This window comes from Mchenga conophoros, linkage group LG1 (assembly GCF_057382185.1).
Source record: "Mchenga conophoros isolate Kocher_MC1m ecotype Shallow Benthic linkage group LG1, M_conophoros_male_GT1.1, whole genome shotgun sequence".
NCBI lineage: Eukaryota > Metazoa > Chordata > Actinopteri > Cichliformes > Cichlidae > Mchenga > Mchenga conophoros.
The window spans coordinates 37,334,287-37,359,103 of record NC_140526.1 but is presented as its reverse complement, the minus strand read 5'-3'; the positions used below and the strand labels follow the sequence as shown (position 1 = coordinate 37,359,103).

Below are 24,817 nucleotides of genomic sequence, written 5' to 3'. Positions count from 1 at the left end.
CTGCACGGCTTCCCAGGCAGCCAATCATATATGTGGCCTCAGGCATTCAAATTTGCATATTGGGGGAATTCGTGGCTTCTAAGTCAACAAGTCATCCATGTCGTATATCTCTAAAAATTCACATTTTAATGATAAATTGTTAACACTGGAAGATTCCCCCATCTCTTCTGAACAAAACGGTGTAAGAATGACCGCTCTAGCCCCTACGGTTTGGAAATTATGGTCATTTGTTTGAGAGGAGTCCTCACTATGAGAAATAGGCTGCAATAATCCTGTGCCTCTCTCTGCTGAGTGTGTAAAAAGATGCACCTGTTTTGGCGGGAAAAAGTACACAGGCTCTCTGATTGGTGGATTCAAATTCAGCAGCTCCCAGGCTGACCTAGAAACTTACTTCTCTCTCCCTGTGCATTTTTTTGCTGATTTTTTCATTTAACAAGTATATTTGAGGGACTCTCAGCATGTTCAGCATTTTTTCAGCTGTCCATTTTGCTTTTCTAATTTTTCTGTTTAACTTATTACTATTGTGCTAAATCATACTGTTTCTGCTAGTTCATAAGATTTGTGCTTACTATAGTATTTCTGCTTTTAATAGGATTTGTGCTTAATATAGTATTTCTGCTTTTTATAGAATTTGTGCTTAATATAGTATTTCTGCTTTTTATAGAATTTGTGCTTAATATAGTATTTCTGCTTTTTATATGATTTGTGCTTAATATGGTATTTCTGCTAAATTATAGTATTTCTGCTTTTTATAGTATTTGTGCTAAAACATAGTATTTCTACTAAATGTAGTATTTATGCTTAATCATACTATTTCTATATATTTCTGCCAGGTCCCCAGGCAGCCAATCCTCTGTGAGGACTGAGACATTCAAATTTTCAAATCAGGGCCTACACAGTTTCCCAGCCAATCATATAAGTGTCCTGAGGCATTCAAATTTGCATATTGGGGCCTTCATGGCTTCTAAGCCAGCCAATCATATCTGAGGGCTGAGGAATTCAAATCCACAAATCAGGGCCTGCATGGCTTCCCAGCCAGCCAATCATATATGTGGCCTCAGGCATTCAAATTTGCATATTGGGGAATTCGTGGCTTCTAAGTCAACAAGTCATCCATGTCATATATCTCTAAAAATTCATATTTTAATGATAAATTGTCAACACTTGAAGATTCCCCCATCTCTTCTGAACAAAACGGTGTAAGAATGACCGTTCTAGCCCCTACGGTTAGGAAATTATGGTCATTTGTTTGAGGGGAGTCGTCACTATGAGAAATAGACTGCAATAATCCAGTGTCTGTCTCTGTGCTGCGTGTGTAAACAGAAGCACCCGTTTTGGTGGGGAAAAGTGCACAGGCTCTCTGATTGGTGGATTCAAATTCAGCAGCTCCCAGGCTGACCTAGAAACTTACTTCTCTCTCCCTGTGTGTGTGTGTGTGTGTGTGTGTGTGTCTGTGTGTGACAGAGAGAGAGAGAGAGAGAGAGAGAGAGAGAGAGAGAAAGCGAAAGCCTTTTAATGGGATGATCTCATTGTAAGATTCAAATTCAATATATTTAGACTGGTTGACTGAATTGGATCTTGTGTGTGTCTCTCTCTGTGCATGTGTGTTTCCTTATGTGTCCATATTTGTGATTGTGTGGCTGTTATATTTTTTTTGCCGATTTTTTTCATTTAACAAGTATATTTGAGGGCCCTCAGCATGTTCAGCATTTTTTCAGCTGTCCATTTTGCTTTTCCAATTTTTCTGTTTAACTTATTACTATTGTGCTAAATCATACAATTTCTGCTATTTCATAAGATTTCTGCTTAATATACTAGTTCTGCTTTTTATAGAATTTATGCTTAATCATACTATTTCTATATATTTCTGCCAGGTCCCCAGGCAGCCAATCCTCTGTGAGGACTCAGACATTCAAGTATACAGATCACAGCCTGCACGGCCTCCCAGCCAGCCAATCATATCTGAGGTCTCCCGTTTCCTCTCTCGTCATATCTCAGCGACAGATGTACAGAGAGCAATGAAAATCGCAGTCAAAGTACACCAAAGTCCGCTGATTCAGCCAGTAGACGAATTATGCTTCTAGTCCACCTAGTTTTTGAGTTACACAACGTTTTGTAACTCCAAAAAACGGTGTTTTTCGCCTCTCACCGCGATCTAATTCTGACTCCTCATCAGCCTGTTTTTCCAAAGTGGCCGCTCTCTTTCCCAGTGGCGCAGTTGGTAATGACACGGCTCTGCAAGCCAAAGATCGTGGGTTCGATTCCACCTTGGTCAACATGTTTTTTTTCCCTACAAATTAATACACTGTCACAGACCAGTAATTCATATTCATCATTTATTACAATTCTGCAAACTTTTATGATTTTACCAGCTTTTGATATTATGGACCTCACATTCTTGTTAACACTCAATGGCACAAATACTCTTCCCTTTAGGCTCTGTGTATGTGTGTGTGTGTATCAATATTTCTCCCATTTTAAAGTATTACTCCTCCATAATTGTATTTCTGTTCAATCAAAGTACTTTTACTACATCTTAGTACTTCTGCTCAATCATAGTATTTCTGCTAAATCATAGTATTTTTGCCAAATCATGATTTTTGTGCCAAATCATAACATTTGTGTTATGTTAAAGTATTACTACTAATTGGAGGAATTTCTGTCATGTTACAGTATATGTGCTAAATATAGTATTTCTGCCAAATCATACTATTTCTACTATGTTATATTTTTCTTTCTAAATACAGCATTTCTGCTATATAATTGTATTTCTGCTTTTTATACTATTTGTGCCTAACATAGTATTTCTGCTAAATTATAGTATTTCTGCTTTTTATACTGTTTGTGCCTAATATAGTATTTCTGCTTTTTATAGGATTTGTGTTTAACCTTCAGAGGTCCTTAGGGACATTTATTGTCTTTTGCATTTTTAATTTTAATATAGTATTTCTGCTAAATTATAGTATTTCTGCTTTTTATAGGATTTGTGCTAAAACATAGTATTTCTACTAAATGTAGTATTTATGCTTAATCATACTATTTCTATATATTACTATTCTGCTAAATCATACTATTTATGCTTTTCATAGAATTTGTGCCTAATATAGTATTTCTGCTAAATTACAGTATTTCTGCTTTTTATACTATTTGTGCTAAAACATAGTATTTCTACTAAATGTAGTATTTATGCTTAATCATACTATTTGCATATTGGGGAATTCGTGGCTTCTAAGTCAACAAGTCATCCATGTCATATATCTCTAAAAATTCACATTTTAATGATAAATTGTCAACACTTGAAGATTCCCCCATCTCTTCTGAACAAAACGGTGCAGTGACCGTTCTAGCCCTTACGGTTAGGAAATTATAGTCATTTGTTTTGAGGGGAATCCTTAATGGATAATGTTTATATATATATATTTGTCTTTAAAACATCTTTGCAGACTGACTGTCCTGGACTGGTTGTTGTTGTTTTTTTTTTTCAGGTCTGGTGAACTCAGCTCTTTGGTGTTGGTGTTCAGGAGTAGAGCCTTCTAATAATATTTATTCAAGTTATAGATTTAAAGTTCTGCGAGTTTTTTCTGTAGCAAATAAATATTGTATAGAATATTTAAAATCACCTACATTTTTGATGTTTACAATGCCCATTGTGTGTAATACTGGAATTTCCTACTACCCGTGAACGCCTCATCTTTTACCTGACTGCCGGACATCCGCCTTTCCGCACACTTCGCTGAGTCCGCTCTGGGTGAGTGCTGCTGCTCTGCTTCTCCTCTTCTCTCCTAAATGTTTATAGTCTGTTTGTGCGATTTAACGAGTTCTTTTAGTGATTTATAAAGCCAACCGAGGTATAACTCATATTAGAGTAACACAGTGGTTGCTTTTTCTTAGTGAAACTTTGTCATTTTTGTATGTAAAAGGAGTGTTTGATGAGCTAACAACCCGATGCTAATGCCTAGCGCTCCTTTGAGCCCAGTGTGAAATGAAAATTTGACTGTGAACCACGGTTATTGTGTTGTTTTATTAATTACATTTGGTGTGTTTGTCAGTCTGTTACATAAGGTGCAGTTAGTTCTCTTCACAAATCAGTTGGTTAAAACAGCCTCATTCTTTATGCTGTAAAGTTTTTAATGAACCGCCATCTTAGATTCAGTGTCAGCTGTCGGCAAGATCAAAGGAGCCATTTTACCGCCTCTGACCGAACACGGGAGAAAGAGTCACGTGTGTGCAGGTCTTGTGGGTTAATTAAGACAAAGGAGGGGGGGAGAAACTGAGGATTAAACATAGGCTATGTCCCCACATACACGGGTATTTTTGAAAACGGAGATTTTCCGTTTCTGTTTTAAAAAACAATCCCGTCCACACATAAATGCAGAAATGAAGGAGAACGCTGCTAGGAACATGCCAAAGCAGCAGGTGGCGCTATATTCCTAACCGTGTAGAAATGTTGGCCAATCAGAAGTCTAGAAGCCTCGGTGGGAAATGGTAAACAAAGATGGGGCATAGAAGCAGAACCGAGTCATATCTGTGGGGGGACAGTAACTGTGTGCGCATATGTAAGCATTTAAACACTGCAGAGAGAACAATTAACAGTAACCGTATTGTAGAAATGCATTTCACCGAAACAATAACGTGGCGCACAGTGTGACGTCAAAAAAGGCGCTGCGTTTTCTCCGTTTCCCTGTCCACACATAAATGCAAAAACGGAGTTTTCGAAAATATTCTGGCAAGCGTTTTTAGTTTTTCAGTGACCGAAAACGCCGTTTAAGTGTGGACGAAAGGTGCAAACGCATAGAAAAATCTCCATTTTCAAAAGTACCTGTGTACGTGTGGACATAGCCCAAGAATAATAAGAACTCCTAATATGTAGACTTTAATTTTTAAGAACTGTTTAACAAAGGCTTGTTTGTGCCAACCTAAATCTGCAGCACAGTTTAAATTCTCACTTTGTGGGAAATTAATGAAATAAACAACAGCCCACCTTCACATAAATAAAATATGGCAGTATATTATTATTAGTATGGTACATAGATATTTATTTTAAAACTACAGCATATTTACTATGATACTATGTGCAGTTGGTAATATTTTAGGAAGTAGAATTTGAATGCAGACCACCTCAAATATTAAAGCCTTAAAAATATGTCGTGCAGTTTTTCATGTATGAGTGTTTTGCAATCTTAAATGAGATGTAGACCAAAGAAAACAGAGGAGAGTTGTTGTTTGTATTCCAGCTGTAGTAAACAAAGAAGTTTAGTGAATCTTTTTGACAACAGAGAGTGATGCAGTATTGATGCTGATTTGAGTTTTCTGATCCTGTATTTTTGTTCTTTGTCTTTTGTTACACAGAGTGAAATAAAGCTTGGTTTTGCCTTTGCTGGTAAGTAAACCGTGATTGTAACTGAAGCAATATGAAATTGGGATTGTGTAACATTTTTAGCAATTTACATACAATAGTTTGGCTTTTTGTGATATCTTGCCATTTGCTCATGGGCAAAAACACATTTAGGATTTATAAGCAGTAAAGCCCCCCCCCCCCCCCCCCCCCCCCCAGATCTCTGAGTGTCCCTAAAAATGTCCCTGAAGTTTAATAGGCCATTTATGTCTAATTTTAAAGGCTTATCAAAGCATTTCTGTAGTAATTATTGTTTTTATTACACATGTTAAGGCCATTTGAGACTCTGCAATTAAATTTTGCCCTCTTTAGACTAAAGTGAGTTCATTTTGTCTGAGGTACAGTGCTGGGAAAAGTCTTTCTTCCTTGCAGATTTATTTTGTTCATGCTTTTTTGTCACATGTTTCAAATCATCTAACAGGGATGATTTGAATAAATACAAAAAAGCATTTTAAAGTGATGATTTCACGTATGAAGCAGAGAAAACCAAACCAGAGCTATCTGTTCTAATGTGAGAACATGCTGGTCTCTAATACCCAGCTGTGGAAGCCCTGATACGAAGAACTACCATCAAGCATTTATAGTATCAAGTATTATTTGTGATTGTTGCACGCTTTGAAACTGTGATGTTATCATTTGATCAAGTGTGCAGTGCGAGCAAATCATTGCTTGTGGTATCTGCTGTGTTATGTAATAGCACCAAAGTATTAGAGCTTTACGTTCATGAGGAATTTCTGTGGCTTATTGCAGATGGATAAAACGACACATCACCTTAATAAAGACAGAAATCTTTAATAAGGTGCAGAAAGAGAAGATGGGGTGTTTATAGTAAAGCTGTTGTAAACAAAGAATTTAACAGATTTTTTTTCCCCACTACAGATTGTGATGCAGTATTGACTCTGATGCTGATTTCAGTTGTCTGATTCTGTATTTTTGTTCTTTTGTTACAGAGTGAAACAGAACTTCGGTTTTGCCTTTGCTGGTAAGTAAGCAGCAATTGTAACTGCAGTAATATGACATTGTCACTGTGTAACATGTTTAGCAACTTACCTAACGTAGTTTGGTTTTTGTGACATTACCATTTACTGATGGGCAAAAACAAATGGTCAGAATTTATACCTTGTAGCAGCAAAGGCCCCACACATGACCTCTGACTGTCCCTGAAGTTTAACAGGCCATTTGTGTCTGATTTTTATGTTTGAACACAAACAACTGTTTTTATACAGTTGTTCATGTTCTCCGTTTGTTTATGGATTTACCTAGCAGACATAACTATGAACGCATTTTAGGTGAGTTAGTGTAAGTGGTAGCTTAAACACTTAAGAGCACCACAGTTGTTGATTTATATCTTCACTCATATTCTGCTTATGTATTACATTAAAGTCAGACCACTATAGAAGTATTTTTGCCTGAGTGAACAGAAGTGGTACGTTAAACATTTAAGCAATAATAAAAGACTAAGAGAACCAGAGTTGTGAGTAGGCAATGTTGTGTATGTTAAAGCCTGTGTGTAATTTATGTACACTAAGTTTAAATCAGTTTCTTAATAAGTTGCTTGATACAATGTGTTTGAAAATTATATATAAAAGGGAAATATTGAAAAATACAAAAAGATTCCTGCCAACAGGTACAATGGAAGGACTTTTTATTATAATTTTTAAGAAATTAATTGCAAAAATGGCGTGCCACTGTTGTTACTATAACATGTCAGAATTTACATGTATTTTAGGATTTACATATTCAGATCAGAACTAAAACCTAATGAGGTTTTCCGTTGATTCTAACAGTTGTGGTTTTTCCACACTTTATTAAGCACTGACTTGTGATAGAAAATGATGGAGCTAAAAAGCCATAATCTGTACCAACAAATATTGGTGCCTCTTCTTTGCACTTCTGTAGTATGCATGCCTTTATTACACATGTTATCGTCATGTGAGACTCTGTAACTAAAGTTTGTCCTCTTTAGACTACAGTGAGTTCATAAAGGCTTGAAGAAATTGAGGATCTTACTAGTTATTTCATGTCACAGTAAATTGGATTGTGTGTGAAGAGGTTCAACAGTGTAAGTCATTAAACAGTGATCTGATGTGTTGTTTCCTTTCTCTAGGATACTGATCTGATCGTCGCAAGTCTGGTAAGTATAGGTTTTGTCTGCAGTACAGTGCTGAGAAAGGTCTTTCTTCCTTGCAGATTTATTTTGTTTATGCTTTTTTTCACATGTTTCAAATCATCTAACAAGGATGACCTGGATAAATACAAAAAGCAGTTTTAAAGTGATGATTTCATTTTTGAACCAGAACAACCTGGTCTAATGTAAAAACATATTGGTCTCTAATACCCAGCTGTGGATGCCCTGATAGCAACAATTACCATCAAGCATTTACAGTAACTGGTAATGACTGGTTTACATCACTGGTTGATTTTGGTCCACTATAATTTCAGAATTGTCTTAATTAGATCCAAACAGGACAGGCAAAAAAAGAAAAGAAAAAAGTCTTAATTAAGGCCCAATATAGGGTTTTCAAGTCATACCAAGTACCACGGTGGTTAGCACTGTTGCCGCACAGCAAGAAGGTCCTGAGTTTAATTCCAACATCAGGCTGGGGTCTTTCTGTGTGGAGTTTGCATGTTCTCCCAGTGTTTGCGTGGGTTCCCTCCGGGTACTCCGACTTCCTCCCACCGTCCAAAGACATGCAGCTTGTGGGGATAGGTTAATTGAATAATCCAAATTGTCACTAGGTGTGTATCTGCGAATGAATGTGAGTGCGAATGGTTGTCTGTCCCTGTGTGTTGGCCCTGCGACAGACTGGCGACCTGTCCAGGATGTACCCTGCCTCTCGCCCTATGACAGGTGGGATAGGCTCCAGTGCCCCCTGAAAAGGATAAGCGGAAGCGAATGGATGGATGGATGGATGGATAGGGTTTTCAAGTCATACCAAGTATCTTAATTTCATTAAAGTCCAGACTGATTCGTTTACACCAAGTGTTTTGTTTCATTCATTCAATTGGACTTGCTTGTGTGCTTCAGATCCTAAGTGTGATTAAACTTAAGCCCAGGACCTGATGAGTTGATGTAGGTCCTGAAGTAGTAAAGGAACTCTGGGACATCACAGTAACAGCACCATGTTTGACTTTAATGCTGGTGTTTTTCTCTCACTATAGATGATTCAGTTTAGTGCAGTTAGTCAGCACAGCTCTTGGTTATCATCGAGATATTATTAGGCAACTTGTTGTAGCTGAACAGGCAAAAACGTCTGGGAGGGTTTCTGTTTTCTGGGGTCTCCAGATCCTTAGAAATCTCTTTGTAAACCTTTACAGAACTATATGTGTTTGTTTCACATTAGAGCAGCTCACGACTAGCAGTTTAGGGACAATTAAATATTCACATAGGGCAGGGGTCTCAAACTCCACTCTTCAAGGGCCGGTGTCCTGAAGCTTTTCCACGTGTCCCTGTTACAGAACACCTGAATAACATTTGTAGGTCATTAGTGAGAGTATAGAATTTGACTGTGTTGAAGTGGCATCCCCGAAGACTGTTCAAATTTAAGTAATTTAAGTGTTTGGAAAAATGTACTTCTAAAAGTACTTTCATTGCATCATGTTCATTCACTCATGAGCTGCTATAACATGAATCAAATGGCTGAATTACCACCTCAGCATGCAGTCACGTTCTGTAGAGTTTTGCTAATGACCTACTAATGTTATTCAGGTGTGTTGCAACAGGGACACATAGAAAAGTTTCTGGACACCAGGCCTTAACGACCAGAGTTTGAGACCACTGGTGGTAGGGCATGGTGGATTTCAAAAGCTTCTTCCCTTAAATCACTGCCTAAAAAAATGCTTTTTGTAATTTGTCATAATGACTTGCAAAATATAGGTGGGATGAAAACATAAACATAAGACATTTTATAGTGGCCTGATATTTTTATCAAGGCTGTTTTTTGAATATAATCCTGCCCTAATTTACAAAAGATGAACTGTCTGAAAGTCATGTTTGTTTGTTTGTTTGTTTGTTTAAGAAATGTGGGAATCTCCAGCAAAGATCTTACATGCAACAGCTCAGATACAGCACTCACTTCTGTTCTTTTTATCATGAAATGATCTACAAAGAAATGATCATCATACTAAATTTTGCTAATTAGGCCTTTATATCAGCTATGATAAGTTTATTATAGATTTAGTGTAGTGCTTATTGCTGTGTATCAAACATGCCCCAAATGTGACTGAAATATGTAGAAACTGCTGTGTAGAAACTAGCTGTCTCCAAATTTCTCATTTTGCCAAAATTCATACAGAGTGACCTGAAACTGTGCTGTAACCTCAGTGTGTTGGTTTTGTTGGACCATTTAATATTTACAGTAAGTTACTGTAGCAGCACGTCTTAGTTTGAGTTTATAGACTTAGTTTATTGTTTTAATAGAATGTAAAAATGTCCTTATAACAGTTCCACCATCATTTGTTAAACATTGTCATTCTGTTCAGTCCAATAATTTACTGTAGAACTCTTTAGTATTTAAAGCCCTACATGTATTGTATTTTTGAGATTATAAGGCATAATGTCAATAAACAAGCCTGTTTTTAAGGCAGATTAAGCCAAACAAACAGTCAGATAAGTCCAACTTTATTCGAGTCATTCACAAACAACTCTCAACACTGTTCAGTTGTAACACATAAAATACAGAACAATACACTCTTTCAGTTCATTCCTCATCTACAAATCCATCAAACTCTTCATGGGTTGATCCGTTTGAAATCTGCTTCTTAAGCATGTCTCTTAGCACGTGCCAGGTCCTTGTACACACACCATAATGTTATGTTGAAGCACCGTACGAATTACTCTGCGAGGGTCCTGACTATGGTAGCCATAATGCTCTGACAATACATCAAGCAGCACAGCTTTGTAGCTTACGAAGTCTTACTAAAATATTTGACAGAATTTTGAGCGCTGTGTACCACAGAAATCCCGTTTGAGGTCAGTAAGCATAACCAGAATCGATACGCTAGGCACATTGTATGTTTTTGAGATAATGACAGGATTTTAGGTGTGCCATATAGTCTGAAGAATATGGTAAATCCAAGCATGTTGGAAATATGACTAATTCCATGCCTTTTGTGTCTTACAGGTGACCTGCTGCAGAAGATCCTCTCTCTCTCTATCATTATAAGCAATTCTGTCTATCCTATCACTCTCCCAACTCTATCTAATTTGAAAGCCATTCTATCTTGTATCCCTCTATCCCTACTGCTCTATCTAATTTGAAAGCCATTCTATCTTGTATCCCTCTATCCCTACTGCTCTATCTAATTTGAAAGCCATTCCATCTTGTATCCCTCTATCTCTACTGCTCTATCTAATTTGAGAATCCAAGTTTTGAGAATCCTTTCAGAATCCAATTTTCAGAAATCCAAGTTACCAGAACTTGATCTATCTGTTACAGAATTCTGAGAGATCTCTGCTCTCACTGCTCTTTCTTTCCTGTCTTTAAACTCTCTCACATTCAGTCATTTTGCTGGAAATTACAAGTTGAATATACAGTAGTAGAATTACAGTACAGTAGAACTTATAGTAGAAACTACTTACACAGCCCTACATTTGTCATTTTAATTTTGCATTAGACTTTAGTTTGGACTGCTAGTTTGGCTTACTTTGATCAATTGTATAAAATATCACCTTTTTATAAGTTTATTTGTAATAAGATAATCTGGTTATTTTGTAATACATACATTCAGATAAATAATAAATTAGATCCAGTCTGTTAGTCTGTTTCATTGGCTATAACATTTGACTGCAAGTTTATAGTACTATTATTTAAGGACAAACCCATTTTGTCACTCGGTGTAAGTATTCAGTTAGTATTGTCATCGAGAAGTGCCTGAGGACCCAGACTTCCTGTTTCCTGACTGCTGCAGAACATCCAGCTGAAGAAACCCCGTTTCTAAAAGAGCTACAATAAAACGCACCAAATTGTTTCCAGAGAACTTTGAATTTCCTTTATTTTGAGTTTGGAGTACAAATCAGCTTTTTAACATCTATTCATATATTCATAAAAACATTTTATAGTATAATAGTACATTTCTCAGATTTAACAGTAACTTGAGGAGTTATAAGTTTTTCTGTTTCAAGGTTCAGTTTTGTTTATATTTGTGTATAACCACATATAAGTTCCAGATTGTACTTCAGCAAAATGCCAAGAAAAAGTCAAAGGTCGCAGTCCCAGAAGCTTAGATGGCAAAAGCAGAAAGAACAGGTGAATGTTTCTCAGAGCAGTGAGCAGGTAAAGGTGTGTGTTTCAACTTTTCCCAGCACAGAAGTGCAGAGCAGTGTTCAGACAGCCACAGTGTCTTATGCAGATGTGGTAAAGAGAAGTGTTCCCTCAGTGTCTGTCCCAGAGCCTGGAGTTATGCAGGTAATCCAGACTGAACCCCAGCTAACTGTACAAACACAGCATGATGAAGAGACAGCCACAGTGTCTTATGCAGATGTGGTAAAGAAAGGTGTTCCCTCAGTGTCTGTCCCAGAGCCTGAAGTTATGCAGGTAATCCAGACTGAACCCCAGCTAACTGCACAAACACAGCATGATGGACAAGCTCCAGGACAGTCTCATGTACAGGTTACAAACAGTGAAAGTCCACGAGTGAGTAGCGTCTGTGCTTCCCGAAGCCAGGCTTCTCCTAGGTATGGAAAGTACCGGAATCAGCAATGCATGGCTAACAGTTTGGTTTTCCTGTCATTCTTACACGAGGATGAATTTATTACCAGAGCAGATCTAAACCGTGTGTTGGACAAAGGCCATGCCGTCTATTCAGATGCCAGACTGAGGTTTGTGAACAGCGTGTTTCTAGCCTGCGATGAACTTCCCTCAGTGGTCACCAGCCGCAGACACGAGTATCAAGTCGACATGTCTCAGTTTGCTCATTACGGCACATTTGATGGTACAGATCACTTTCCGAGCCTTGAACAGGGATTACAGTGTTTGGCTTCAGACATTCGCTACGCTTTGCTAGTCATGGGAGGAACAGTCATCGCTGTTAGCAGGCTGACTTCAGGTGAATATGCATATTTTGACCCTCACCCACGTAAGTCTACTGGTATGCCATTGTCGCTAAGTGTAAGTGGTGGAACTGCAGTTATGTTGAAATTCACACGTCTTAATGACATGATTGACAGGATCAAACGTTTGTACAGAATGTTTAGCATCGCACCAAGCTGTACTTATGAACTACAGCCCATCGAGTTTCACAGTGAAAACGCTGCTGACCAAAGAGATGCTAATCAAACCACCGAATACAGACAAACAGCTACAAGTGCACCAGCACCAGCTTTAAATGAACGTGTTCATGAATTAAACTCTGAAATATACACTGAGCAGACACGGAAACCTGTGACCAAAGATTTAACCAGTGAAGTAATGTCATCCAGAGTTGATTCTTCAAATGAGACAGCTGCTCCCGGAAAAAAACATCCTTCTGATTATTTTGAAAAGAAAACCTCTGCATGTTCTGTGAGAGAAACTCCGGTAACACCAGATTCTGTTCCTCAGAATGATTCAAACAGTGCCTCCAGTTCAACTAAGATAACAGAGGAACTCTCAGATAAACTGCTGAAACGTAATAAACAGGAAAGGCAAAAAATGAGGAGAAGATTATTAGCTCAACAAAAGCTACCACAACGAAAGGAAAATCAGAAGACGAAAGAAAGGCAGATGTACAGGTTTGATGAAAGCTTCAAGACAAAGAAAAAAAACTCAACTAAGAAGTGTAATGATCCTGATCACAGACATAAAAGGAGTCTGTACAAAAATGAGCTGTATAAATTAAATGCTACCTATAAGGAGAAACACAGAGAACATTTGAGAAAGATGTATAGAGAAAGTGCTAAAATTAGAGAGAGAAAAAGAGAACGTGTCATAAGGACATATAGAGACAATCCCCTATTCAGAGAAAAGCAGAAGGAACGTATAACAAGAACGTATAGAGAGTCTCCCATATTCAGAGATAAGCAGAAGGAACGTGTAACAAGAACATATAGAGAGTCTCCTATATTCAGAGAAAAGCAGAAGGAACGTATAACAAGAACATATAGAGAGTCTCCCATATTCAGAGAAAAGCAGAAGGAACGTGTAACAAGAACATATAGAGAGTCTCCCATATTCAGAGAAAAGCAGAAGGAACGTGTAACAAGAACATATAGAGAGTCTCCCATATTCAGAGATAAGCAGAAAGAGCGTATAAGAAGAATATACAGAACTTGTGCTGAATTCAGAGAAAAACATAAAGCTTACATGAGGTCATATGTATATAACCTATATAAAGAAAGTGAAGAATTTAAAAAGAAAAAACTATCTTACATGACTAAGCGTTATGGAGAAGAGAGACGATTTCAGCAACAACACAAGGACAATATGAGAGAACGAATGAGAGTAAAATATTGGAACGGTTTTTCTTTCAGACAGATGCATAATATCAGATGTGCAATGAATATAAAACGGAAATATCGCCAGATGCATCGACCAGCTGAGACTTTACAGTGTCATCCAGAGAACACTTTAATGAATGAGGCCATATCTCGTTTCAGATCAAACATTAAGTCAGCACCATCTTATGTTTGTACTGTTTGTCTAAAAGCTTCTTTTCCTAATCAGGTGAAGATCTGCAAAAGACAAAATTACTCAAAACACCAGACTGTAGCTCATCAGTGTCTAACTGGTAAATATGTTCATGTGTGTGATGAAGCATGTAATGATCACTGCAGCTTTCCTGTTGAGAGAAAAAAAGAGTATATCTGTCACACATGTCACAGTTCCCTCAAAAGTGGATGCATGCCCAGGCTTGCTGCTGTTAATGGTTTAGAACTGCAGGATATTCCAGCTGAACTTTGTGATCTCAACATTCTGGAGAGACATCTGATTGCCAAATGCATACCATTTGCTAAGATTATTCCTCTTCCAAAGGGGAGACAGAGACTTATACGTGGTAATGTGGTATGTGTACCATCTGAGGTCCAACAAACAGTTGACAGTTTACCGAGGATCAGAAGCCAATCACAGATCATGAGGATAAAGCTGAAAAGACGACTGTGCTACAAAGGCCATCAGCTGTTCCAGACTGTCACCTGGTCTAAACTCATTCAAGCTCTGCGTAAACTGAAACAAATTCATCCACAGTACACAGATATTGTTATCAGAGATGATGCATTGCTTTGTGATCCAACGTTACCTGATGATGACAGCAGTGATGAAGCCAGCATGGCAAGTGATGATTATAATGAAGCAGATTTAATGGAAATTGACAACTATGAAAAAGATGCCCTTTTGTGCGAAAGTGAGTCTCAAAGTGACCAAGATATTAATATGCAATCCTGTGATGAACAACCAGAGGAACAAAATCCAGATGAACCAGAAAGTGATTTGAACAATGGAGGTTTTGCTCTAGAAAGTTGTCTGCAGCCTGTAGACATTTCAGAAGAGATTCTCTGTTTCACTGATAACACATATTGTGTGGCTCCTGCAGAAAGAAACAATCCTGTTAGCTTCTTCAGAACTCCTCATTTGGAAGCCATGGCATTTCCTGTGCAGTTTCCTACTGGTCAGAATACACTGGATGAAAAGAGACGTCTCAAGCTCACACCAAGTGCTTACTTCAAGTCAAGGCTTTTCAACATTGATGCAAGATTTGCTAAAGACACAAATTACTTGTTTTTCTCACAGTTTGTCACTGAAATACATTTGGCTAATTCCAGCATGACAATACAGCTAAGGAAAGGTAAAACTATGACCAAAGATGGACGCAAAATCACATCAGGAATGTTACAAAGTAAGACAGAAGTAGAGAAGCTGGTAAGAAATAAAGATGCAATCAGATTTATGCAGCCACTCAGAGGAACTCCAGCTTACTGGCAGAAAACTACCAGAGATCTATTCAGCATGGTTCGCCAAATAGGAACACCTCAGTTCTTTGTCACTTTCTCTGCTGCTGAGATGAGATGGCCTGAAGTGATTCAAGCAATAAAGAGACAGCAAGGTGAAGAGGTTGATTTTGAAGCCCTGGACTGGTCAGAAAAGTGTGAAATTCTAAGATCAAATCCAGTAACCACCATGCGAATGTTTGATAAACGTGTTGAGGCTTTGTTCAGAGATTTGCTTTTTTCTCCTGCACAGCCCCTTGGTGAGATCATTGATTACTTTTACAGAGTTGAGTTCCAGCACAGAGGTAGTCCACATATACACATGTTGCTGTGGATTCGAGAAAAGGTAGAAGCAGATGTGGATGATGACCAAACTGTCTGTGACTTTGTGGACAGATACATCTCAGCTCAACTCCCTGATCCAGAAAAACAACCTGAACTGCACAAAAAAGTCACTGAGCTACAAAAGCACAGCAAAAACCACACAAAGACATGCTTTAAGAGTGTGAACTCTGGTTGTAGATTTGGGTTTCCCAAACCACCAGCCACAAGAACAATGATTGTGAGACAGGATGAGGATTCAGACACTGAAGCTGCAAAAGCCAAACTCAGACCTTTGTTGAACCTGCTGAAGGAACCTGAAGCTGCTTCCCTCACCATAGAGCAGATTCTGTCACGATGCAACTTAACAATGAATGAGTATGAACAATGCCTCCAAGACATAAACAAGAAAACAGCTCTGATTCTGAAACGTGACCCAAATGAGTGTTGGATCAACAATTACAACCCAGACCTGCTTGAAGCCTGGAACTCTAATTTAGATGTCTCATTCATTTTGAATGCCTATTCATGTATAGAATACCTCTGTAAATATATAACAAAGAAAGAATCTGGCCTCTCTGAATACCTGAAGACAGTTATTGACAACTCTGATAAGAACACCGTCAATGAATGTGATGAAATGAGAGCTGTGATGCAGGCTTACTCAAAAAAGAGAGAAATCAGCGCACAGGAGTGTGTGACTCGAGTCTGTGGCCTAAAAATGAAAAAATGTTCCCGCAGTGTTGTATTTGTACCAACAGATGATAACCCAGTAAAAATGAGTCGGCCCATGAGCTTCCTGGAAAGCACAACACACGACAGTTGTAATATTTGGATGACAAGTTTGAGTGATAAATACAAATGCAGACCTGAGACCCCAGAATATGAGGAAATGTCACTGGCTGATTTTGCTGCCTTGTGCAGGTTGGTGAGTGGTCCAAATGAAGGAAAAGATGTGCTTCCTCTTCTAAACCAGCTTGGATTTGTACAAAGGCGAAAGAATGATAAACCAGCTATAATCAGATATTACCACTGTTCACAGGAAAAAGATCCTGAGCAATATTATGGTCGACTGTTGAGACTTTACCTTCCACACAGATCAGAGCAGGAACTGAAACCACAAGGGTTCCAAACCTATCAGTCCTTCTACAACTCAGGTTTTGTACGACTTCCATGTTCAGACCACAGTGAGTCTGTGAAAAGGGTTGTGAAAAGAAATAAAGACAAGTATGAGAAGAACTCTGAGGATATTGAGAGTGCACTGGAAGAGTTTGAACAAAATAGGGATGTTGTGATTGATGAATGGTGTAATCTTGCTCCTGAATCTGAAGTTGTGAGGCTGCAATGCGATGAGAATCTTCCTGAGAGACATTCTGATGATGAGAACGAACAGGAGAATGTTCCCGACTACAGTCGTCAGTCTGATGCTGTAACAAAGATCAGAGCCGTCAGAGAACAACCTGCAGTAGATCCAGCCGTGGTACGTGTAATGTATCAGAATCTGAACCAGAAGCAGGCCTGCGTGTTCTATGCCATAAGAGACTGGTGTATTCAGCGAGTTTGTGGTTTGAACCCAGATCCATTTTTCTTCTATATCAACGGTGGTGCAGGAACTGGAAAGTCACATCTGATTAAGTGTATTCATTCTGAAGCATCAAAGATCCTGAGCAGACTGCCTGCTAATGCAGAAGAAGCTGACATATCAAATCCAACTGTTTTACTGACTTCATTTACCGGTACAGCAGCTTTTTCTATCAATGGCTCTACATTACATTCTCTACTGAAACTACCCAGGAGTCTGAAACCACCCATTCAAGGACTTGGTAACCAACTGGATGAAGTCAGATCTGAGCTGATGAATGCTGAAATTATTGTTATTGATGAGATTTCAATGGTTTCAAAACCCCTTTTTGCTTATGTGGATGCAAGACTGAAACAAATCAAAGGCACTCAGAGACCTTTTGGTGGAATGTCAGTTTTAGCTGTTGGAGATTTTTACCAGCTGCCACCAGTGCGACAGTCTAAACCTCTCTGTGTTTACGATCCAGAACAGATTGACCTATGGCAGGAGCATTTTCAGATGATCACTCTAACCGAGATCATGCGTCAGAAAGATGATGTGGCCTTTGCAGAGATGCTGAACAGGATTAGAGTCAAAGAAAAGACAGATGAGCTTTCTCAGTGCGACAGAGATTTGTTGTCACAGGCTGTGACTGCACCAGAAGAATGTCCAACTGAGGTCTTACACATTTATGCCACCAACAAGAATGTGGAATCCCATAACACAGATACCCTGAAGAAGCTTCATTCAAACATCATAATCATCAATGCAGACGATTTCCAGAAGGATAAATGTACAGGCAGAATGGAACGAAGAGACAAACCATTTACAGGTGGGCGAAATGATTTACCTGACACTCTGAATGTTGCTGAAGGAGCTCGAGTCATGCTGACCAGAAACTTGGACACACTAAACGGTTTAGTCAACGGTGCTTTTGGTATACTGATAAAGGTGGTGAGATCTGAAAATGATGGACACATAATTAAACTGGGGCTCAGGATGGACAACCGGCAGCCTATGAGACACAACCGCAGTGCTAATGCAGCATCTGATGATCTTGTTTACATTGAGAGAGCAGAGGAGAGTCTGAAGTTTAAAGGAGCAGTACGCAGACAGTTTCCTGTAAAGCTAGCATTCGCTTGCACAATTCACAAAACTCAGGGTCTTACAACACAGACAGCTGTAGTTTCAATGAAGAACATTTTTGAACCAGGTATGGCTTACGTTGCTCTCAGCAGGGTGACGTCTCTCAGTGGACTCTATTTGCAGGACTTGGATGAGAAAAAGATTTACGCCAATCCCGAGGTAACTGCAGCGCTCCAAACCATGAGACAAGCCAGTGTTGAGGAAATGATGCCTCTTCTTCAGGTCAGAGAAACAGCCAGCAGACTTGACACTCTTACACTGATCCATCACAATACGGAGGGTTTGCCATCTCACATCAGTGACATCAAGAGTCATCATGAAATGTGTTTAGCAGATGTTTTGTGTCTCACTGAGTCTCACCTTCAAGGCTCCTTTGTTGCAGACAGTCTTCATTTGGACGGCTACACCATGTTCAAACGCAACAGACATGTGTCCTACACAAACTTTCCTCACATGGCCAGCAGAAGTGGTGGTGGAGTTGTTGTGTATTTGAGGAATCATTTTCAGGTTCAGGTAAAACAGTATCTGCATAATGTCACTGATCTTGAGTTTTTAGTGTTGAAGGTTCAGGCTCCATTCCCTGCACTCATTGCTGTTGTGTACAGACCCCCTGACTACAGTTTGACACCATTCATGCAAAACCTGGTAAGTCTTTTAGATTCACTTGAAATAATGGACTGTCACCCAATCATTGTGTGTGGAGATTTTAATGAGAACCAGTTGCAGAGTGGAAGAAAACAGATTCTGGAGCAGTTTCAGTCGAGAGGGTATTCACAGCTGATCACTTCTGCCACTACAGACAAGAACACCCTGCTTGACCTCATTTTTATTTCTCAGCCACAGAAATGTCTGTATTCAGGTGTTCTGAGATCATATTACAGTTACCACAACCCTGTCTTTTGTGTCCTGTCCTCGAGCCAATCATGAAGTCGTCTGGTGAGTTTTGAAACAATTACAGATCATGTTTGTTACAGAGTTTACTGATTGTAGAGCATGAAAAAGATTTTTCATTGAAAAAAGGGTCTTCCCTACTCTGTCTGTCAGAAGACCCTTTCTTATTGCAATGTTATTAATCATTTCACCAAATCATTGCTGAACTTCATGCAGAGCAGAGAACATCTGCTATCATGCACCTCTGATCTGAAATGTGCTGCAACATTTATTAAACCAACATCATTTCTTTTATTCTCATGTTTTAAATGACTAAATCTTTTTACTGTGACGTATGTAGCTCAACAAACGAGATCTTCCCCTCCAAGGGCTTGAAAATATGAAATAGTAAATAAATAAATCCCACATAAATGCAGGTATTTATTATGGCTCACATGAATAAATACAGACAATTATATTTTCTTGATTATAGTAGCTTTTGTAGAATCAAAAGTTTTTGTGATGAATGAGGTTTTGCTTATCATGTTTTACAGGTAAAAAATGTCAAAAGTTATAAACTATCTTTACGCTACCAGAGATGTCTATAATGATACATTATGTAGAGAAAAACATTAGTACAGCTTACAGAATATGTATAAAAACTGATTTAGAAGTAAATGGATAGTTTTCTGAAAGTTCCCGACTACAGTTTAACACCACCCACCCAGATCAGCCCCCAAGTGTCTATGTAATGCTGGTATGGTGTGTGAGTTTGACTTGGCCTTTATCCGGGTGGGTTTGGGTTTGGGTGGATAAAGGCCAAGTCAGAATTCTCTGAGCAGCTGGAAAAAGCTGCTAATAAACAAAGACATCAAAAAGTGTGGGCTTTAGGTGTAGCCCCCGCTTTCTGATGCACTAATTAGACTTAGTAACCGACACCCCATACCAGCATTACATAGACACTTGGGGGCTGAGCTGGGTGGGTGGTGTTATAAGCACGTGTTTTGTTAGATATATTTTTTCAGACACCATCTTCATGAACTGCTGAGCCAAACCTGATCCACAGATAACTACATGCCACAAGGAGACTGCTGTGTTATGAATTGCCATACCAGTGTGTCTTCAATGGAGAAGATGACACACCCATCACCTGACCTCCTGCCTGATCTGGAGACCATCATCATGCTACCACACTACACACCTCTGAGACCATCAATGATGACTCATACTGAGGAAACTGTATTTCCTGTCAGAGATGCTCAGTGATCCTCAGAGCAGAGAGAGGTATCATTCTTTATCTTTGATAAAAAAAAATGTCAGTGTTTTTAATTCAATTAATTAATTAAAATCCTGTTTATTGCATAAATAATTCCACACTCAAATGATTATACTTGTTGACACTTTTTGAGTTTTAATTCACATTATGGATTACAAATCTATGCTTTTTCTACTCTGTCTCTCTGTGCAGGTATTGCTGTCTTCTGAGTTCTTCCGTGTCCCAACTGAGGCCTTCAAACCTCATTGCAGAGCTCATGTCTTTCCTCACCATCATGTGAGTGTGAGATTGCTCTGGATTCTGGTTATGTGGCCTGCAGCACCTATAAGGTATTTCAACATTGTTCATTGTATAACTTATTTGTAGTTTTTAGGGTTTCTACAGACAAAAAAAATGTTCCTTTTTCTGTATTTTTTAGAACAAGCTCGTCCAGTGTGCCTGCATTCCAGCTTCTTAGACTCTACGCAAGTGGACAGAGTATCAGTGTTTGGCCACTCTTACAGACACTGACTTCTGTCAATTCACTTCTACTGATCGGGCACCTCACTCCAGGAAGACAGAGGGCTGCAAGCCTGTCATCATTTCCAGTGTGGCTTTGTATTCTTGGGTTAGCATCAGATTTTTCCCACAAATATTCAAAGGTAACACTTGTTTTAAGCTTAGTTATTAAATCAAAAGTCTTCCCTTGTGTCATGTCTGTGAAGGTTCTCATGATGTCCTTTGATGTAGTCTCTCTCTTCACTTGCATACCCACTACAGAGGCAGTGGAGACTGTCAGAAAACGACTGCAAGAAGACAGCTCCTTGGAAGACAGGACCAACTTCACACCCGATCAGATGTGCACACTGTTAGACCTCTGCCTCACCACTACATATTTCAAATACAACGAGGGTTTCTACAGACAAAAACATGGCTGTGCCATGGGTTCCCCTGTGTCACCTGTTGTAGCCAACCTTTACATGGAGGAAGTGGAAAGGAAGGCTCTTGGCTCTTTCAAAGGAAGAGTACCCAGCCACTGGTACAGATATGTAGATGACACCTGGGTCAAAATCAAAAGGCAAGAAGTGGAATCCTTCACTGCGCACATTAACACCGTGGATAAAAACATCAAGTTCACCAGGGAAGACACAAAGGACGACTGTTTGCTTTTCCTGGACTGCGCTATGCACATTGAAGAGAACGGCAAACTCAACATCAAAGTTTACCGGAAGCCCACACACACGGACCAGTACCTCCTCTTTGACTCCCATCACCCTCTGGAACACAAACTTGGAGTAATTAGGACACACATTTTTTAGAATAAGCTCGTCCAGTGTGCCTGCATTCCAGCTTCACAGAAAAGAACATCAGACACCAGCGAGGGAGGATAAGAAAGACAGACACAACAACATTGTCATCCCCTATGTAGCCGGTGTATCAGAAAAACTCAGGAGAGTTTTCTCCAAATACGACATCCCAGTGTACTTCAGACCCAGTAACACACTCAGACAGAAACTGGTTCACCCGAAAGACAAAACTCCTAAACACAAACTTAACAATGTGGTGTACGCTGTACAGTGCAGCGAGGAATGCCCAGACTTCTACATCGGAGAGACCAAACAGCCACTTCACAAGCACATGGCACAACATAGAAGAGCCACCTCCACGGGACAAGACTCAGCAGTTCATCTGCATCTAAAGGACAAAGGTCAGTCTTTGAGGATGCCAATGTTCACATTTTGGACAGATGGAGGAGTGAAAGAAGCCATTTACGTCCACTGTGAGCGACCATCTTTAAACAGAGGCGGTAGTTTACGACACCAACTGTCTGCCATCTATAATCCAGTTTTGAGTTCCCTCCCCAGACACCGTAACGTCCACTCACATCCTGGGAGTGGGCGTGGGTGATTTCCTGACCTCGGGAAATCACATGATAGGGTGGGGCCAGGTTTCACAATGAGCTCACCCGAAACCCTGGCTGATTGGGACCCACACCCACTTTCACACCTTGGCTCATGTGATTAGGTAGAGGATCATCAGGGGGTTCTTTGTCCCTCTTTGGGGGGAAACTCCCACTGGGTTTAAATCTGGGACTCTCCACCATTGACCCTTAGAACTGAAGAAGCTTCTCGGATGAGAGGTGAAACGTCTTCAAGGAACTCAAAGAAGTCCAGACGCTTTTCTTTCCAAGCTCCTTAGACTTCACTTGTGTTAATTACATTTTATTTGTTGTTGTTTTCTTTTAGATTTATATGCAGTGATTGGATGTGGTGGAGCTTTGTTAACCGTGTGGAAAACATCTGTTTGTGATGATATTTACAATGAGGCTTTAAGGTGACAGTTTCCATGTAATTTCAATCCTCTTACTAAGCAAAAACATGTTTGCAATTAACATATTTTTTCAGTTTTGTCTTTTGGATTTATGGTTAACATTCCTCTGTGACAGCAAATACTAAACTGGTCCAAGTAACCAGCATATCATTGGTCAAAGGCAAAAAGGACCACATGTCACACTAGCAATGAATTTTTGACTGTGTTTGTGTTAGTATAGAGTAGGTCTAACAGTGGTTTTCCACATCTGCTCTAATATATATAGATAATGGGTCAGACATATAAAGTCATTTTGAAAAGTTCATAAAGGTCATTTATATGTGTTCCTCTTTATCATTTTATATCAGGTCACACAGCTGACTTGAGTTTTGATCAGAGTAGAACCATAACATTCATGCTAATGGTTCTACTGTTTACAGTTACTTTATGATGGATTTCACCCTGGTCACAGCACTATGTGAAAAGCTGTTAGAGGTAAAGTTAAGCCAATTAATACATCATCATAAGTCACTCTCTAACGCAGGGCAGTGATTATTATTCACTGTAATTTATTCCACAACAATGTTCTTTATTTGATTCTTTAAATATGCACATCGATTGTTTAGCTCTGTGACTCTCCACACCTGAAATATATCACAATGTGGACTTCATTTCGACAGTATTTTGTAGATTGGTACCATATTTATCATCGAATCATCTTGTGCACTTATTAACTAAATGTTGTTTGTTTGTTTTTTTTGTTTGTTTGTTTGGGGGTTTTTTGTTGCCATTTTTACCTTTCACCAACTGTGTAAATTCTGCAATTTTACCTTGGTTTTGTTTCACATCAGTTTATCTGCTGGCTGGTATTCCTGTCTTCCTTCTCTCACCCCAACCGGTCGCAGCAGATGGCCGCCCCTCCCTGAGCCTGGTTCTGCTGGAGGTTTCTTCCTGTTAAAAGGGAGTTTTTCCTTCCCACTGTCGCCAAAGTGCTTGCTCATAGGGGGTCATATGTCATATGATTGTTGGGTTTTTCTCTGTATCTATGAAGCGCCTTAAGGCGACTTTTGTTGTGATTTGTTGCTATATAAATTGAATTGAATTGGTTTTCTTTCTTTTCTAATGTTTCTGGTCATTTTTCACAGTTAAACAAGTAACTTTGAGGTTACGTCATCGTTTTCAGCTGTTATCTGTATACATTTTTTTCCTAATAATTACATTTCTGCAAAATTATAGCAGTTCTGGTAAGTTGTAATATTTCTGCCAAGTTATTAATTTTTTAATAAATTATTACATTTCTGCTAAGTTGTAGCTTCTGGTAAACTACAACATTTCTGCTGAATTGTTATGTTTCTTCTAAGTTATTGCATTTCTGCTAAGTTATTACATTTTTGCTAACTTGATGTTCTTCTGCAAAGTTATTAAAATTTCAACAACTTTTTAAACACTGACTTTGATTTCTTCAGCTTCTTCAGCTATTTTCAACTATTTTCAGCAGACAGCTTCAGCTTTACAGTTTCCTCTAAGTGATTGCAGTTCTGCTAAGTTATTCCATTTTAGCAAAGTTCCTTTGCTTCTGCAAAGTTTTTACAATTTCTGCAACTTTTCAGCTTTTTCAGCTACTTTTTGCATACAGCTTCAGCTTTAAGCATCCACACTGCATTTTCGCAGGAAATGCAAATTTTTCTAGTTGTGTGGATGCTTTAAGCATCCACACTATTGAGTTCCTGTTTCTCTTTATTCTTTATTATTATTCTTAGGACTTCCGTACACTTTTCGCCGTGGAACTACTTCCACAATTTTTGTGCTATTTTCACCGTTCAAATTTTAAACTATTCAGCTATTTTTGCTAATGCCGGCTATGACTTTTGCTATTTTTAACTATTATACTTTTTAAAATATTCCACTTTTTTCCTTTAATTTGTCCCATTGAAATGAATGGGAAACTTCAGCAATTCTGCTAAAATTTGCTTGTTTTTGAAACTTAACTACTTCCTCATATTTTCACCTAGAACAACCATTCAAACTTTAAAATGTTCACAAATTATTGGGCTA

At 38.8% G+C, this 24,817-nt stretch overlaps 1 protein-coding gene and 1 long non-coding RNA gene across 9 annotated transcripts; both read left to right on the top strand.

Annotated features, from left to right (window-relative positions):
• The first annotated feature begins 3,176 nt into the window (after positions 1-3,176).
• Positions 3,177-11,142, top strand: LOC146583764 (uncharacterized). 2 transcript variants are annotated; one of them, XR_014892740.1, is made up of 5 exons: positions 3,177-3,748; positions 5,350-5,380; positions 6,346-6,377; positions 7,503-7,529; positions 10,519-11,142. It is a non-coding gene; the product is annotated as an uncharacterized LOC146583764 (long non-coding RNA). The 2 variants fall into 2 exon arrangements; XR_014892741.1 differs by lacking the exon at positions 3,177-3,748 and adding an exon at positions 4,178-4,556.
• A 3,237-nt stretch (positions 11,143-14,379) lies between these two features.
• LOC146583763 (uncharacterized) lies at positions 14,380-24,282 on the top strand. Of its 7 annotated transcripts, XR_014892739.1 has the most exons (5): positions 14,383-18,796; positions 18,884-20,481; positions 20,666-20,802; positions 20,892-21,114; positions 21,233-21,754. XR_014892739.1 is itself a non-coding variant. In XM_085277004.1 (3 exons), exons 1-2 carry the CDS (start codon positions 14,446-14,448, stop codon positions 18,818-18,820), a joined length of 4,215 nt encoding a protein of 1,404 aa, XP_085133130.1. In that variant the 5' UTR covers positions 14,380-14,445; the 3' UTR covers positions 18,821-18,840; positions 18,933-19,058. The 7 variants fall into 7 exon arrangements, 4 of the variants coding, with proteins under 4 accessions (XP_085133130.1, XP_085133138.1, XP_085133111.1 ...); XR_014892737.1 differs by having other exon boundaries at positions 14,383-20,481; XM_085277004.1 differs by lacking the exons at positions 20,666-20,802; positions 20,892-21,114; positions 21,233-21,754 and having other exon boundaries at positions 14,380-18,549; positions 18,710-18,840; positions 18,933-19,058.
• Positions 24,283-24,817: the final 535 nt, after the last annotated feature.